Genomic DNA, 13686 nt, shown 5'->3' with positions numbered 1-13686 from the left:
TTTACAATGTATTTAACTTCATCAATAAAAAAAAGTTAATTATTGCGCTCAGTTGTTATATTAATGTTCTTTTCAGCCCATAACACTAGTGAGGTTCTATAAATTTCATTGAAAACGATTAGTCCAGTGACATGTGGTGTCATTAGTTCTAACTTGGTAGGCGCTATAAACATAGGTTTGGGTTGTTTTAAATCATATGTAGTTTACTGAGCATATGGTGGGTGTTTGGACTGTCATAGAGAGGAATACTAGGGTCGGTATTGGGAAACAAAGCATACGTTTGCTTGCTCAGTCACAGAGACCGTTGATCCCCAAGACAAATGATTTTCTCAGTTTAACACTAAAACACCATTTCCAATTCGGTGGGGGGAAAAAAAAGCCTGCTAGTTTATATGCACTTTGCGCATTAAACGGACCATGATCCTTAGGTGAACCTGTCGTCCTAAAACGCAGAGCATTTTTTTTTTTTTTGTAATTCATTTAATTGTCATTTCAGTTTAAAAGATTAACCGGTTTTAATCTAACTGCTTTTCTGAGTTTCTTCCATTGCTCTGTAAAAGTGGGTCAAGAGACTTCTACAGAATTGTCTGAGAAGAATTCCAGAGAGCTGGATGAGAAAATATAAACGGGTTAAAATAAATTTACATTAAACCTAGTGTTGGCGTGTATGCTTCACCCACAAATTACACAGCCAGTTTTGTCAAAATGTATTTAAAAAAAAAAAAATTAAATTAAAAAATCACAGATTTAGTAAATTTGCACCCAGATTTCTGACTACGTTTATTTGAAGTTGGAAGACCAGGGGGGTAAATTTATCAAGCTGAGAGTTTCCCAGCGGGTTTGAAAAAGCAATCAGATTGTAGCTATCATTTATTTAGTACATTGTACAAAATGACAGCTAGAATCTGATTGGTTGCTATAGGCAACATCTCCACTTTTCAAACCCGCCGGAAAACTCTCAGCTTGATACATTTACCCCCAGAAATGAACATGGAAATGTCTATTGTACATTAATTTATGCACCGTTCTGGTGCTGGCTGAATGTCATTTTTTTTTTTATGTGATTGGGTCAGGCAAGTGTTTGGATTTCTCGGAAAAGGTGTGAACTTTTAGGGAGTGTTTTTTATTTAGCTTCAAAGTGAGGAATTTTTTTTTTTTTTTTTTTAAAAAAGAATCCTAAAATGGGCAAATCTATGTAAGACTGTTTCTCTAGTAGGCTAGGTGACAAATAACATGTATTTGGGATTTTCCTTGTGCGGGCTCTCTGTTCTGTAACGTTATATCACCATCTTCTCTACGTCTTCTTATGCTAATAAGTGTAAAAAAAATAATAAAAAAAAAAAAGACCTGGTTTAATATTACAGCAATATGTATTTTCTTCTGAAGGAATGAATGCCCTACATATAAAATTTATATATATATATGTGTGTGTGTATATATATATATATATATATATATATATATATATATATATATATATATATATATATATATATATATATATATATATATATATGACATTAATCTATATTCTGAAGAAAATATTTTTAAATAAAATTGCATCATTGTTCCATCAACCCATCACTAATATTCAGATATAATTTATTTAAAGCTCGCCCTATAATAAACTCAACAGAAAGACAAACACGTTGCACTTGTGATGGCTGACACAAGCTGTCTGCCTATCCAGAAATACACAATTACATGAAATCCAAGTTTAAAATAGAAATACGTATATGATGTAAACAATTGGTCCTGAGTGTCTGGCGCTCCACTCGTGCTTGCAGCCTCTTATATGTATGGAAATAGTACCACAATATTCCCCAACTCATAAAACTTTGAACAAAAGGTTTACATACATGAAGCGCTTCCCTTATTTGCAGCAAATGATATATGATAACTATGCAGAGTAAACCTACTGGGCAGTTGCATTCTGAGCTTAACATATGTATATTGTCTTATGTACCCTCTAATGTAACTTTATATAGATTCTAGAGATCATGAGGCTTTAGTCAAAGTTCATCGTTAATACTGATATTATTTACAGGATTTTATACATATATTAACAGTACTTGTGTATTATATGAATATTACAAATACAACTGTAGCTTAGAAACAACCAGGACTGTAGCTCAACCCTTCCGTGCTATCTGTAGCCTTTCTGTAAATGGACTGCGTGGTACTTTTCAGAATCTTGGCCTTTCAAGGGAATTTAATGCAACATAACTAGATTATTTGTATAATGGCACTTGACATAAAGTTCTAGAACTAACTTTAGTTTCAGCGATGAGTCAGACTGCCCTTAGCAGTGGAAGAGCTAAAATTGTATTTTCTTCTATAAGAAAATGTCATCTCAGCGGGGGATTGTTCACAAATGTGTCTTTATATAGGAGCAGAATTTTGACAGAAGGTGAAGACCACTCTTGTTTTAATACGGATTATTTTGCACATCTTTAGGAATTTTTAGGGATGCACTGCCTGTCTGTATGTGCTAGATGTGTTGCCTGTGGATTGGGGTCCAAAATCTGATTGTGTGGTCCACTGACTCCTATATGCAACACATTTCATAGGGAAACTCTGGTGCTAAAGGCTGCAGCCAAAATAATTAAAATTAAGCACTTCTGTTATATGTTGGGGGGGAGGGGACTGCATTTTTGAATGGTAGTAGCAAATTGTTCAACAAAGACCATTTAAAAGCAGGTTTAGTGGCAAAAATAGAGGAGCGCTCCTTTATGGTGTCCTCAATCTGCTGTTATGGGCGCAGAGATCAAGTACCCTCTTCTAAATTGATCCAAACCTTCTCTCTGCTAAGCCAGGTGAAGTGATATGTGCAACAAATTGCTTTCAAAGGGAATTCTGCTGTATAAAAGTAAAAACTAGAAAATTAGCAAGCAACATAGAAAATGTAATATTTTGAGACCACCGTTTTACCAGTCGGGTAATGATAATGGCAAAATATTTTGCGTACGAGTTCGAGGGAACCTTTACTGTAGGATAGAGGTTTCATATTTTGAGCAACATAATTCCCAATATGATCCGTCCTTCTTTAAGATACTCCTGTACTAGAGGAATCCAGATCACTCATTTAAACTTGGACAATGCATCGGATGTTTGTTGTACTTCTGCATAGAATCTACTGCAGACTTATATCTGAACTAACTGCACTGGAGAAAAGTCTGCACCGATTAAACGTCTAATGCAATGATGTAATATTTGTGTATGAGCAAAGTCTAAATCTAGCATGTAGATACACCTGGAGCATCTGTAATTATCAACTCCCAAACTTGCGCTCTGTTTATATAGTTGAAAAATGGATATCTTGCCGCTAATGTGTTTCAAGATCCCAACTCCCAATAAGATGCATCTCAAAGGGGCGTTCTTAACGCGCATCTCAACATCCGAGGTGCACTGCACTTGCGTATTAACGCCTCTGATCCACCTCTACAAGCACACTTATGTGTAACTCTAATGAAGGCCCGCGTGTATAACGAAATGCATGCGTGTATAATTTAAGTGTCTGGTTCTAAATGACTTATCCAACAGTCAAATCTCCTATGCAGAATAATAAATGTAGATTGTCTGTACAGCTGGTAAAATGGTTATTTGCAGTCTGAACTTTTTGTCCCTGTTTAATATCACCAATACCAAAAATGTAAAACCCCAGAGTTTTTAGCGTTAATGGACAGGTGTCGACAAAATACTTTTTATGCTCTGTCTACTTTAACGTATGAACTGTGAAATTATCTTGTTGGGTTGTGGGAATGTCTGAATTTCAATATTGCAACTTTATTTTTTCAGGTGACATCAAACAGGAGCCAGGGTTATACCGCGAAGGACCGACCTATCAGAGGAGAGGATCACTTCAGCTGTGGCAGTTCTTGGTAGCACTCCTCGACGACCCAGCAAATTCCCACTTTATTGCTTGGACAGGCCGAGGCATGGAGTTTAAACTAATTGAGCCAGAGGAGGTGGGTGCATTTTTTCTTTTTGTACAAAGGCTATATTCTTTAAATGCATATATTGTTGATGGCATAAGTCTGTGCAACATTAATTCTTTATTTTAATGTTATCGACATATTCTTCAATACTCTTCTTCTCAGTTGTGGACAGATTCAAAAACAACTTCTGCAAATAATATTTACAGAGTAGTAAAGAGTAATGTTAATGCCTTCATACATGTTTCCCGACCGGAAGTTATACTCATTCAGTAGCGCATTCACGATCAGACGTGATCCTACAGTGCACCAGTAGTATTGTCTCTGAGCTGATTATTTATTTATTTGCATAGACGGCTTTGGAGAGAAATGGTTATTGGTCTAGAAGGATATTTTCAGCAAACAGGATATTGATAGAAGGCTGCCCCCTGCTGGTTTATTATAATGGTTTGTATATGAGTATGAATGACAAGCTGACTCAATCACTGGTGTTTCCAAAAATTTTCTTCTTGTTATTTATAAAGCAATAACATATTACATAGCATGTACATTGATGGGCAGCACAGTAGTTTCGTGGTTAGCACTTCTGCCTCACAGCACTGGAGTCATGAGTTCAATTCCCGGCCATGGCCTTACCTGTGAGGAGTTTGTATGTTCTCCCCGTGTTTGTGTGGGTTTCCTCCGGCTGCTCCGGTTTCCTCCCACACTCCAAAAACATACTAGTAGGTTAATTGGCTGTTATCAAATTGACCCTAGTCTCTCTCTCGGTCTGTGTATGCGTGTTAGAGAATTTAGATTGTAAGCTCCTGTGGGGCAGTGACTGATGTGAGTGATTGCTCTGTACAGCGCTGCGGAATTAGTTGCAGCTATATAAATAGCTAATGATGATGATGAAGGGATTGTAATAGAAACAAATAACGTACAGTGACATGAAATAGAAGGTAAAGATGTCCCTGCCCAAATAATAAATAAATCTAATTCGTACGGGGAACAATTGATACAATTGTAGCTGGTGGTAGGGAAAGTGGGTGTGGCTACTGCAAGGCAGAAGTGTTATCAGCCTATAATAAAGCAGCAAGTGGCGGGTGGGAATTATGCAGAAATCAAGACCTTAGAGTACGTAATCTGTTGTTTGCTTTCGTTTTCTAAACTATTAGGGGGAAAAAGGAGCCATCTGGTTGCTAATAGTTACAGCAGGTTTTTTTAGAGTGACAAAAGTTTTCAGAAATGTGTACAGTATTCTGTTTAGTATGTGTCATCTTTAAAATGAAAAAATAATTGTATTCCTGTATTTGTGTTTCGGACTATAATACACCTCACTATTGTCTACAAAGTTGTGTATCGATTCTTCTACAGGTGTCTCCCCTGCACTTTGTACATATTAATCCAACTATTTTAGTTTTGATCATCAAATAAATGATGTATAAGGTAGACATTATTGCCAACTGCTGAGTGCCTGATTGAAGAACAATGACTAATGTACCTTTAATAAGCCTTTGCATTAAGGTTGGGAGTTTTAAAATCCGAAGGACAAGGTCATGCAGTTATTTAAATTGTCTTTTTAAGCTCTGAGTGACAGGATGCAGAGTGATAGTAAGAACAGTTTGTGTTGCAGACTTGGGGTCTTGTCAAGGGTGTACTTCTGAAACGCATCTAAATTTACTGAGGCTTTTATTGATTATTAGTTTTTGCTAATTATTAAGTACAAACCTTTTCTGCCATCCTGCAAGATATTGAGAGGTTTTAGAACAAACAAATCAAAAACCATAATATAAACACAAGGCCCTTGCCTGATGAGCTTACACTCTAAAAAAAAGGAGTGAATGTGTGAGGCATAAGGGGCAAGGAGAAAATTCACTGAAGAGTAAATTTGTGGACAATAGATCTAGATGAAAACATACATGCCCTATGATTAGGGAAAAGAATAAGGCAAATGGGTATCAAAGAGCAAGTTATTGACTAAGGAAGTGGAAACAGTATAGGATCAAGCTTTTAATTTTATTGAAGTCTGTTTAAAGATCAGTTCAAATGAAGAATTTTTAAATACACATTTAACTTTTCGTAAGAATACAGTCTTGGCCCACAGACACACCGGATTATAATTACAGTATTCCCTTCAATAATGTTCCAGCTTTAAATCCATGTCCTCTCTATCAGCAAGAGGTGTCATTGTCCCCAAATTGAAAGATCAGTTTTCCTGACAAAGCAAATATACGTGCATTGCAAGAAAATAATACTACAGATACACTGTTGTCAACGTCTTTGGTTATAAGAAATTACAAGTGAGTAACATTTACAAGATTCCTTTTGTTCAGTAATGAAATAAATTTGTGCTCTTTCTCCTAGGTGGCACGGCGATGGGGTATACAGAAGAACCGGCCAGCAATGAACTATGATAAACTTAGTCGCTCACTGCGTTACTATTATGAGAAGGGAATTATGCAGAAGGTGAGACATCAACTTTTATAAAAAAGTTAGAATAAAGGCAATTTTATTATTGTTGACATTTATGGTTCACAGTACCAGAGAGTCACATTTTATGTATTTTATTTTAAAGTATTTTATTTTATTTTATTTTTTTATTTTTTTATTGATTAATTTTGGAACGGAATATGTCTGTGTGACAGAAGCATTTGTAGAGCTGCCCGTGTGGCTCATTACCTTGCCTTCACCAGAAAATGAATGCTTTGGTAATGGAATTTAGAATACGAGATCAACAGATCACTTTGATGACCCACTGTGCGTGTTCACTGTGTAAGCTTTAAGAGCTGGATGGACCAAGTTGAGTCCAGGGTCCATCTGTTTGAAGTCCGTACCAAAAGTACAGAATTCGCCATCCTCATAATTCTCTATTAACCTCTATTTTGTGGTTCCCTCATGTTGCGTTCACCAACCAGATAAATTAGAGTAACACATCAGGTCAGCTGTGCAACCATCAGTAGATATGGTCACTAATCGTAGAAGTCCTAGAAGATGGACCATATAAGTACGAATCCAACCATGAAGACTTTTTACTGTAATACAATCTCCCATAGGAGGTACGACTAGGTGGCTGCGTTTTTTTTAAATGTTTAACAACGCCAAAGCTGTTTAAGTTTTATTGCGTCTTCCTCACAGTATCCAGGAGTGTGGAAGGAGTGTCTTCACGATCTCCAGGCTTTTCTGCCCTAAAGATACATATGTCCTGTGGCACCAGTGGGATCTGCCGTCATGGCTGTCGAGTTTCCTTTTGGACACTTTTTTTATTTAAAGGGAATAAAAAACAATGGTCTCCAATAATTTAGTTATCTGTTCAATTCATAGTTCTTTTACTCCTTGCAGGACGACTGTAGACCTGTAGAATTTTTATCAATTCTAAATTCTTTTTTTTTTCTTTTTAAGGTTGCCGGAGAGAGATATGTGTACAAGTTTGTATGCGACCCAGAGGCCCTTTTCTCCATGGCATTTCCGGACAATCAGCGGCCGTTATTGAAAACGGACATGGAGCGGCACATTAATGAAGAAGACACAGTACCACTGTCCCATTTCGATGAAAATATTCCCTACATACCGGACGCCGGCTACTGTAATAGTCATCCATACAATGAAGGATACGTTTACTAACAATAAAGACTTTAAATGAAAAGGATCGGTTCACTTTTCTTTGCAAGATCCAAGAAAAGCAAATATACTTTTTTTTATATATATACATATAAATATATATATATATATTTAGTAGATCATACATGGGCTTTTCCTGTTGCATATCTCCTATGGTCTGCCATGGACAGAGCACTTTATTTGTGGGACGGGGATAAAATGTAAACAATGTATGTAACAGGACGATAAAAGATGGATATAATATTCCTTTTATGCTTGAGAAGGGAATTTAAAGCTTACGGTACATCTTTACGAAGTCATGTTTTATTTCTTTTTTTGTTTTTCATGTTTAAGATCTCATGATATATTGTGCAATCTATTTTCTAGAAACACAGGGTACAGTTAATTTTTATTGTATAAATAGCTATAAAGGAAAATCAACTCTTTTTGTTTCAATTTAAAAAAAAAAATGCTTATTTAAGTATTTTATAAGAACCCAGAAAATGATTTCATTACTATTGTAGATTATATTTATTTCTTTTTATATTGTTTTGTCTTAAGTTGCCGCATAATTAGTTGCAAAGAAAGTTTTACGCTGTGCTCCAAGTCCGATTTGCCATTTCAAGTACCACTTAATCTTCAATACAAGTTGATGTATGTGAAGGAGCTGTTGATAATGACCACACATGCCAAACTATTACATATAGCAACGGGAAAGTAGTCTCTCATCACGACCTAGATCTCCGCACACCAGACTCGAGAGCGACGAGAGAAGCAGAGATGACTTGGTGTAGAAGTCAAAGCCTCCTGTTCCAACAGGCAGATTTACTAGTATGGATTAGGGCCACAAGCAGTCGGCTCTCTCCAAATTTGCTACAACACTACAGTGGCTCAGTTTAGAGCTTGATGAAGAACCATAAACAAAGTGGAAGGATGACCCAACCTTAAAGGAAGGTTGTCCCAAATTGGTGGGAACATCTTCTAATGATGCACAATTCTTCCAATCCCTGAAGCCTTCAACCATCCAGTGCTTGTCTCCTGTATCCTTCGTAGCCTTGTCTCCTTCGAACCTGAGGCAACATCCCTCTCGCAAGAACTGCCCCAGTGCACGCCAATGAGACCTCAACAGTGGAAGTAATCCGCTGCTTGATTTAATCAAGTGACTGTAGGAAGTATACAAGAGACCTCTGTTTGACCATTGAAAGTTTTGGTTTCCCGGAGGAGCAGGAACCCGACACGTTTCGCATTTCATCCGAACATGGTGAACTCCACCCAAAACTATTTATTGATGCTGTCAGAGTTTAAATAAAAAAAGAAAAAAGTTTACACATACATTTTTAAATATTACAAGATACATTTTCATAGTAAATTAATTTGTTTTGTGGCTTTAAGAAAAGAAAAAAGACAATACAAATCTTTAAAAATCTTTTATTGTAAAAATATATTATAAATAAGTTATTTAATTAATAAGAATTAACTGTACCCGGTCGTATGATGTTATGCTGTCACAGCCAGCACTATTTGGGAAGAAGAAATAAAAAAATCCAATACACTAAATAGATACTTTTAGTCATTTTAGATACGGTACCCATTAATATGCATTGATGCCTTTTACTGTTGTGTTATGTTCATAACATGTATAAATGCTAGAAAAAAAAATAATAATGCTTCTGCTGCTGTATATTTTCTGTACTACTCTCTTGGATGCTAAATTTACAATGAGGTCATTATACGCCCTGCTGTAACTACAGGTAGCGTTTCAGGACAAAATAGATGACTCAAATCATTTATTGCTTTGAACATAGCTTAGCTGCACTGCAATCAACGTCTGGTGCGACAACGAATGACTGGTAAGCCTCTGCTTGCTGGGGGAAGCTCAACAGGATCTTTTATAACACGAAATAGAAATATTGCTTATTAACGAACTGTTAGGACGCCGATGTATCGACCGCTTGAGCTTGGATGCTACTTGTAAATGAAAAGCAAACAGGACTGGGAGAAATTTCTAAGGTTACACTTCTGACATTTGTTTGTTTTATTTTAAAGAAGAACTCCTGTACAGAAAGAATATGTATTGAAAAATGTATGGGAACGTTATGGGTTTTGTGTGTGTTTTTTTTGTTTGGTTTTTTTTTTTGTTTCCCTCCCCAGGCGAGATTGAAGATGACTTTTAAATAATACTGACTCACTCCTTTTTGTTTTCGAGCCAAGAATCTCTCCATTGGCACTGTGTTACGGAGGACTACAAACCGCGCAAAGGCTAATTCTGATGAATGTATTTGCGCTAATGGAATTTTCAACCTGCAAATTGACCAAACTTGTGCAGGAACTTGTGCAAAAATTTACTAAACCGTTTGTCATTCAATTAAAAAAAAATTGTATACAACCTCTTTCGTGTGTTTATAGATGATTTGTTATAATCGGCAGTTAAACCGTTGCTTTTATGGATGCAAGTAACTGAATTTCGTTCACTGTTTGTTGGCAAAGTTCCATCTGAAAACATACAGTAACACCAGGGGGTATATTTACTAAACTGCGGGTTTGAAAAAGTGGAGATGTTGCCTATAGCAACCAATCAGATTATACCTTTCATTTATTTAGTGCATTGTAAAAAATGATAGCTAGAATCTGATTGGTTGCTATAGGCAACATCTCCAATTTTTCAAACCTGCAGTTTTGTGAATATACCCCCAGGAGTCTGTAACAGTTAGACAATGGCACCTGTAGCACTCTTTCTACATAAAACCCCTCCTCCCTTTGATGTCTCCACCCCTAACCCAGCAGGTCACAGTTTTTACATCAAAGCAGAAGATTCTGGGAGAATAGCTGTCTACACTTTTTTTTTTTTTAATAAATTGACCATGCTTTATTCCCCCCCCGCATTGTGGAATACATATTTTATTTGCATTTTAGAGGGGGAGGGGTAGATTTTACATGTTTCTGTGCAAAATATACTCAATTTCAGATCTGATTATAGCAACACCAAATGTTGGGACCAAAGTACATTTTAGTGTCAATTGGTATTTTGGTGCCTAAAGCATCAAAGGTGAGATGGGGACATTAATGACTTTTTTTTGAGTTTGTGGCTCATCCTAACTGCTGCTGTTGCTCATATTTTTGACAAAATGTGCCCATTTTATTATATCCCATTGTTGTTGATGCTATAAAATAAAGCATAACATTTTCAACATCACTACAATCTGAGAACTATTGAGGTGCATCAGTCCTTGCTGCAGTAGAGCTTACAATCTAATTTCCATTCCACTGGCACATACAAGGGCAAACTTAGTCAGAAGCTAGTTAAGTTAATGGTTGTGCTGTCTGGGAGGAAATTGAAACAAACCTGAGATGACCGTATAAGCGGACAGCAGCCTAGTCAAAATCTAGGCACTGAGCGATGCAAGTCAGCACCGTTAAACGGAGACATCCTTCTTTGTGCTGAATATGGGGTATTGGCAGAATGGTGCATGGAAAACCTGGTTTAGCTGGCCCCTGTGTCTATACACTGCTAGATCACATGCAGTGGTAATTAATAATAGCTGACAGGTCAGGAAGGTGCCAGACAGCCCTGACCGAGGTCTCGGTATCTTAAATTGCATCAGTGCTGAGGAGCAAAGAGATTTCCCGGTCACTGACTCCATAAGAACATTCCGATGTATTTCTGGGGACCCAAATCAACCTCTACATATTTCCATCTTTCTTCTAAAATGTTGCATTATTTAGCTGCATTGGTAGAAGTATCATCATCACCATTTATTTATATAGCGCCACTGATTCCGCAGCGCTGTACAGAGAACTCACATCAGTCCCTGCCCCATTGGAGCTTACAGTCTAAATTCCCTAATATATACACACAGACTATGGTCAATTTTGGTAGCAGCAAATTAACCTACTATTATGTTTTTGGGCTGTGGGAGGAAATCGGAGCACCCAGAGGAAACCCACGCAAACACAGGGAGAACATACAAACTCGCAGATAAGGCCATGGATGGGAATTGAACGCATGACTCCAGCGCTATGAGGCATGCATGCTTAGTCCATACTCGTTAAGGAAATCCCCCTAACTGCCTGTCTCCCATGACCATGCTAATGTTTGCCCCCTCCCAGATGCTACCCTCTTGGTCGATGAACACCAGGTGCAATTGTGCACAAGAGGATTTGTGTTGTGTTATTGAACTTTGCAATTTGTAAATGACCATTGATGCAGATATACACACTGAAAATGCTGACAGCATATAGCCATTCGATTTCCATCTGTTCTTATCACATGAAAATTGTGTGCGATCCAAAATAGATTAAATTATTTTTTTTCTTTAAAAAGATGGATCTATGTTTGTTTTACACAGAGGTGAGTCGACATCATAATCTTCCCTTATCCATTTGACAGGAGCCTCCCATCACTACTTTGTGCTGTTTGAGGACCCTGCTCCTTCTACTATTTAATTCTTAGACTGTGGTTTCCCTCTTGCCAGTGTACACCTGCTCATAACATGACCCAGCCCTTGTCACATGCAGCCCTGCCCTTACACAGTAATATGAGTAGGCAGATCACTACCTCCCGCAAGCTCAACACACTTCTCTCTAGAAATAATCTAGGCTGCTTCAGGCAATCGGATTTCTATCCCAAATCTCGCCAAAACTAGGGACACACTGACGCGCAGAAGATCTTCAATATTTTAAAAAAATATACAATTTCAGAAGCATTTTCTTGTCAAAATACCAAATGGTCTACAATGAAGTATTAAAGATGACTTGGTCAAAGGCAAATAAGTGTTGTACTGTTATTCATGTAAATTGGCCAGTATGGACACTTTCTTCGGAGCCTGCAATTTTTAAATTTTTACAAAACTTTGTTAATGTGGGTTGGGGGACATTTTTTGCTCAGATACAAGTATATAGACAATTAAGATTCTGTGCAAAAAGTTACTTATGCCCCTATATTTTACTGATTACTGATAAGTAGGAGTTTTATTTAATATAAAAAATGGGCAAGGATTTGTTTAAAAATGATTATTCCGTGTTCTTGTGGATCACTGTGGCTTTTGGAGAGCATCGCAGAGAGATTTTACGCCAGGAATAGGAGTGAAGGACTGGCGCGTTTTCTAGACTCCCAGTGCCGCGTGAGAGAAATAAACTGCCCACCTGGATGTACCGTATAGGTAAATGGAAGCAGTCATTCCATCCACTTTTCTTCCAGGTTTCACAGATCTTTCCCTTTCTTCCATCTGTGGATTAGATGAAAACACTTTTCCGCTTCATTCCCCTGTAAATCCTTGAATTCACAACCCTGGGTGAGGTGAGATTTCTGGCAGTGACTTATGTACTAAATTCATCCTACCACCTTGGATCTTAATTTAGTTCCTGAATAGTGAATACCAATTGGAGCAAAACTTGTTTATTTGAATGAAAAATCAGATCTCGCGGTCACGTCACGGCCGGGTCCAAATCCATTACTGTTATTGACAAGACTTGGACACTTCGTTCTGTATGTTGTTACATGCAACTTTGTTTACTCTGATAGGATTATTACGAACAGAAACGTTATTTTTCTGTTTATGAGGTTACACAAACTTATTTATTAGGCTGGAGAAAGTAACAGAAAAGAAGCAAAGTCCTAATGTCCATTATTTTAATTGCTTTATCTGTTATTATTATTATTATTATTATTATTATTATTATTATTATTATATTAGGAAAATTCCCCCTAGTAGACAACCAGAGGGTCCACGAGTTGTACATTTCTGAGCCAACTGGTAAAATTCAAGGGGCGATTTTCAGTGCACATGTTACTATTATGATAATCTTTTATTTGTAAAGTGTCTACATATTATGCAGCACTGAAAGTGGAGAGTATCACAATATAAACAAATTTACATACAACAGGGAAAAGAAGGGAATGATAGCCCTGTCCCGATAAGCTCACAATCTCAGAGGTGTGGGCTATACTTAACATATAAGGTAGCAGAATAATAATTGCAGTTGTTGAGGATGCATGTTCATGAATACAGGTACTATGCTGGAAAGGGTTCCAGGCAGATGGTGGATGCAAACTTTTAAAAAAAGATTGGGAGAGCTCAAGTATCCCCATATGACTGAAACATGCAATGTACAGACATGAATAGTGGTTGCATAAATATTGCAGGTGTTCAAGCACCCATAGCCCCTATGGATC

The 13686-nt window shown here is 37.2% G+C and overlaps 1 protein-coding gene across 5 annotated transcripts in view; it reads left to right on the top strand.

Annotated features, from left to right (window-relative positions):
* Positions 1-9900, top strand: part of ETV1 (ETS variant transcription factor 1) — a 55751-nt gene extending 45851 nt beyond the window's left edge. For all 5 annotated transcript variants that reach the window (XM_075214060.1, XM_075214061.1, XM_075214057.1 and 2 more), the window contains 3 exons: positions 3799-3968; positions 6282-6383; positions 7317-9900. In XM_075214060.1, the coding sequence (XP_075070161.1) occupies positions 3799-3968; positions 6282-6383; positions 7317-7538 (494 nt within the window). In that variant the 3' untranslated portion in view covers positions 7539-9900. The remainder of the gene's footprint in view (positions 1-3798; positions 3969-6281; positions 6384-7316) is intronic.
* Positions 9901-13686: the final 3786 nt, after the last annotated feature.

The sequence above is a fragment of the Mixophyes fleayi genome, chromosome 5, assembly GCF_038048845.1.
Source record: "Mixophyes fleayi isolate aMixFle1 chromosome 5, aMixFle1.hap1, whole genome shotgun sequence".
Classification (NCBI taxonomy): Eukaryota; Metazoa; Chordata; class Amphibia; order Anura; family Limnodynastidae; genus Mixophyes; species Mixophyes fleayi.
The sequence above is the reverse complement of the archived record's forward strand: the minus strand, read 5'-3'. Positions and strand labels throughout refer to the sequence as shown.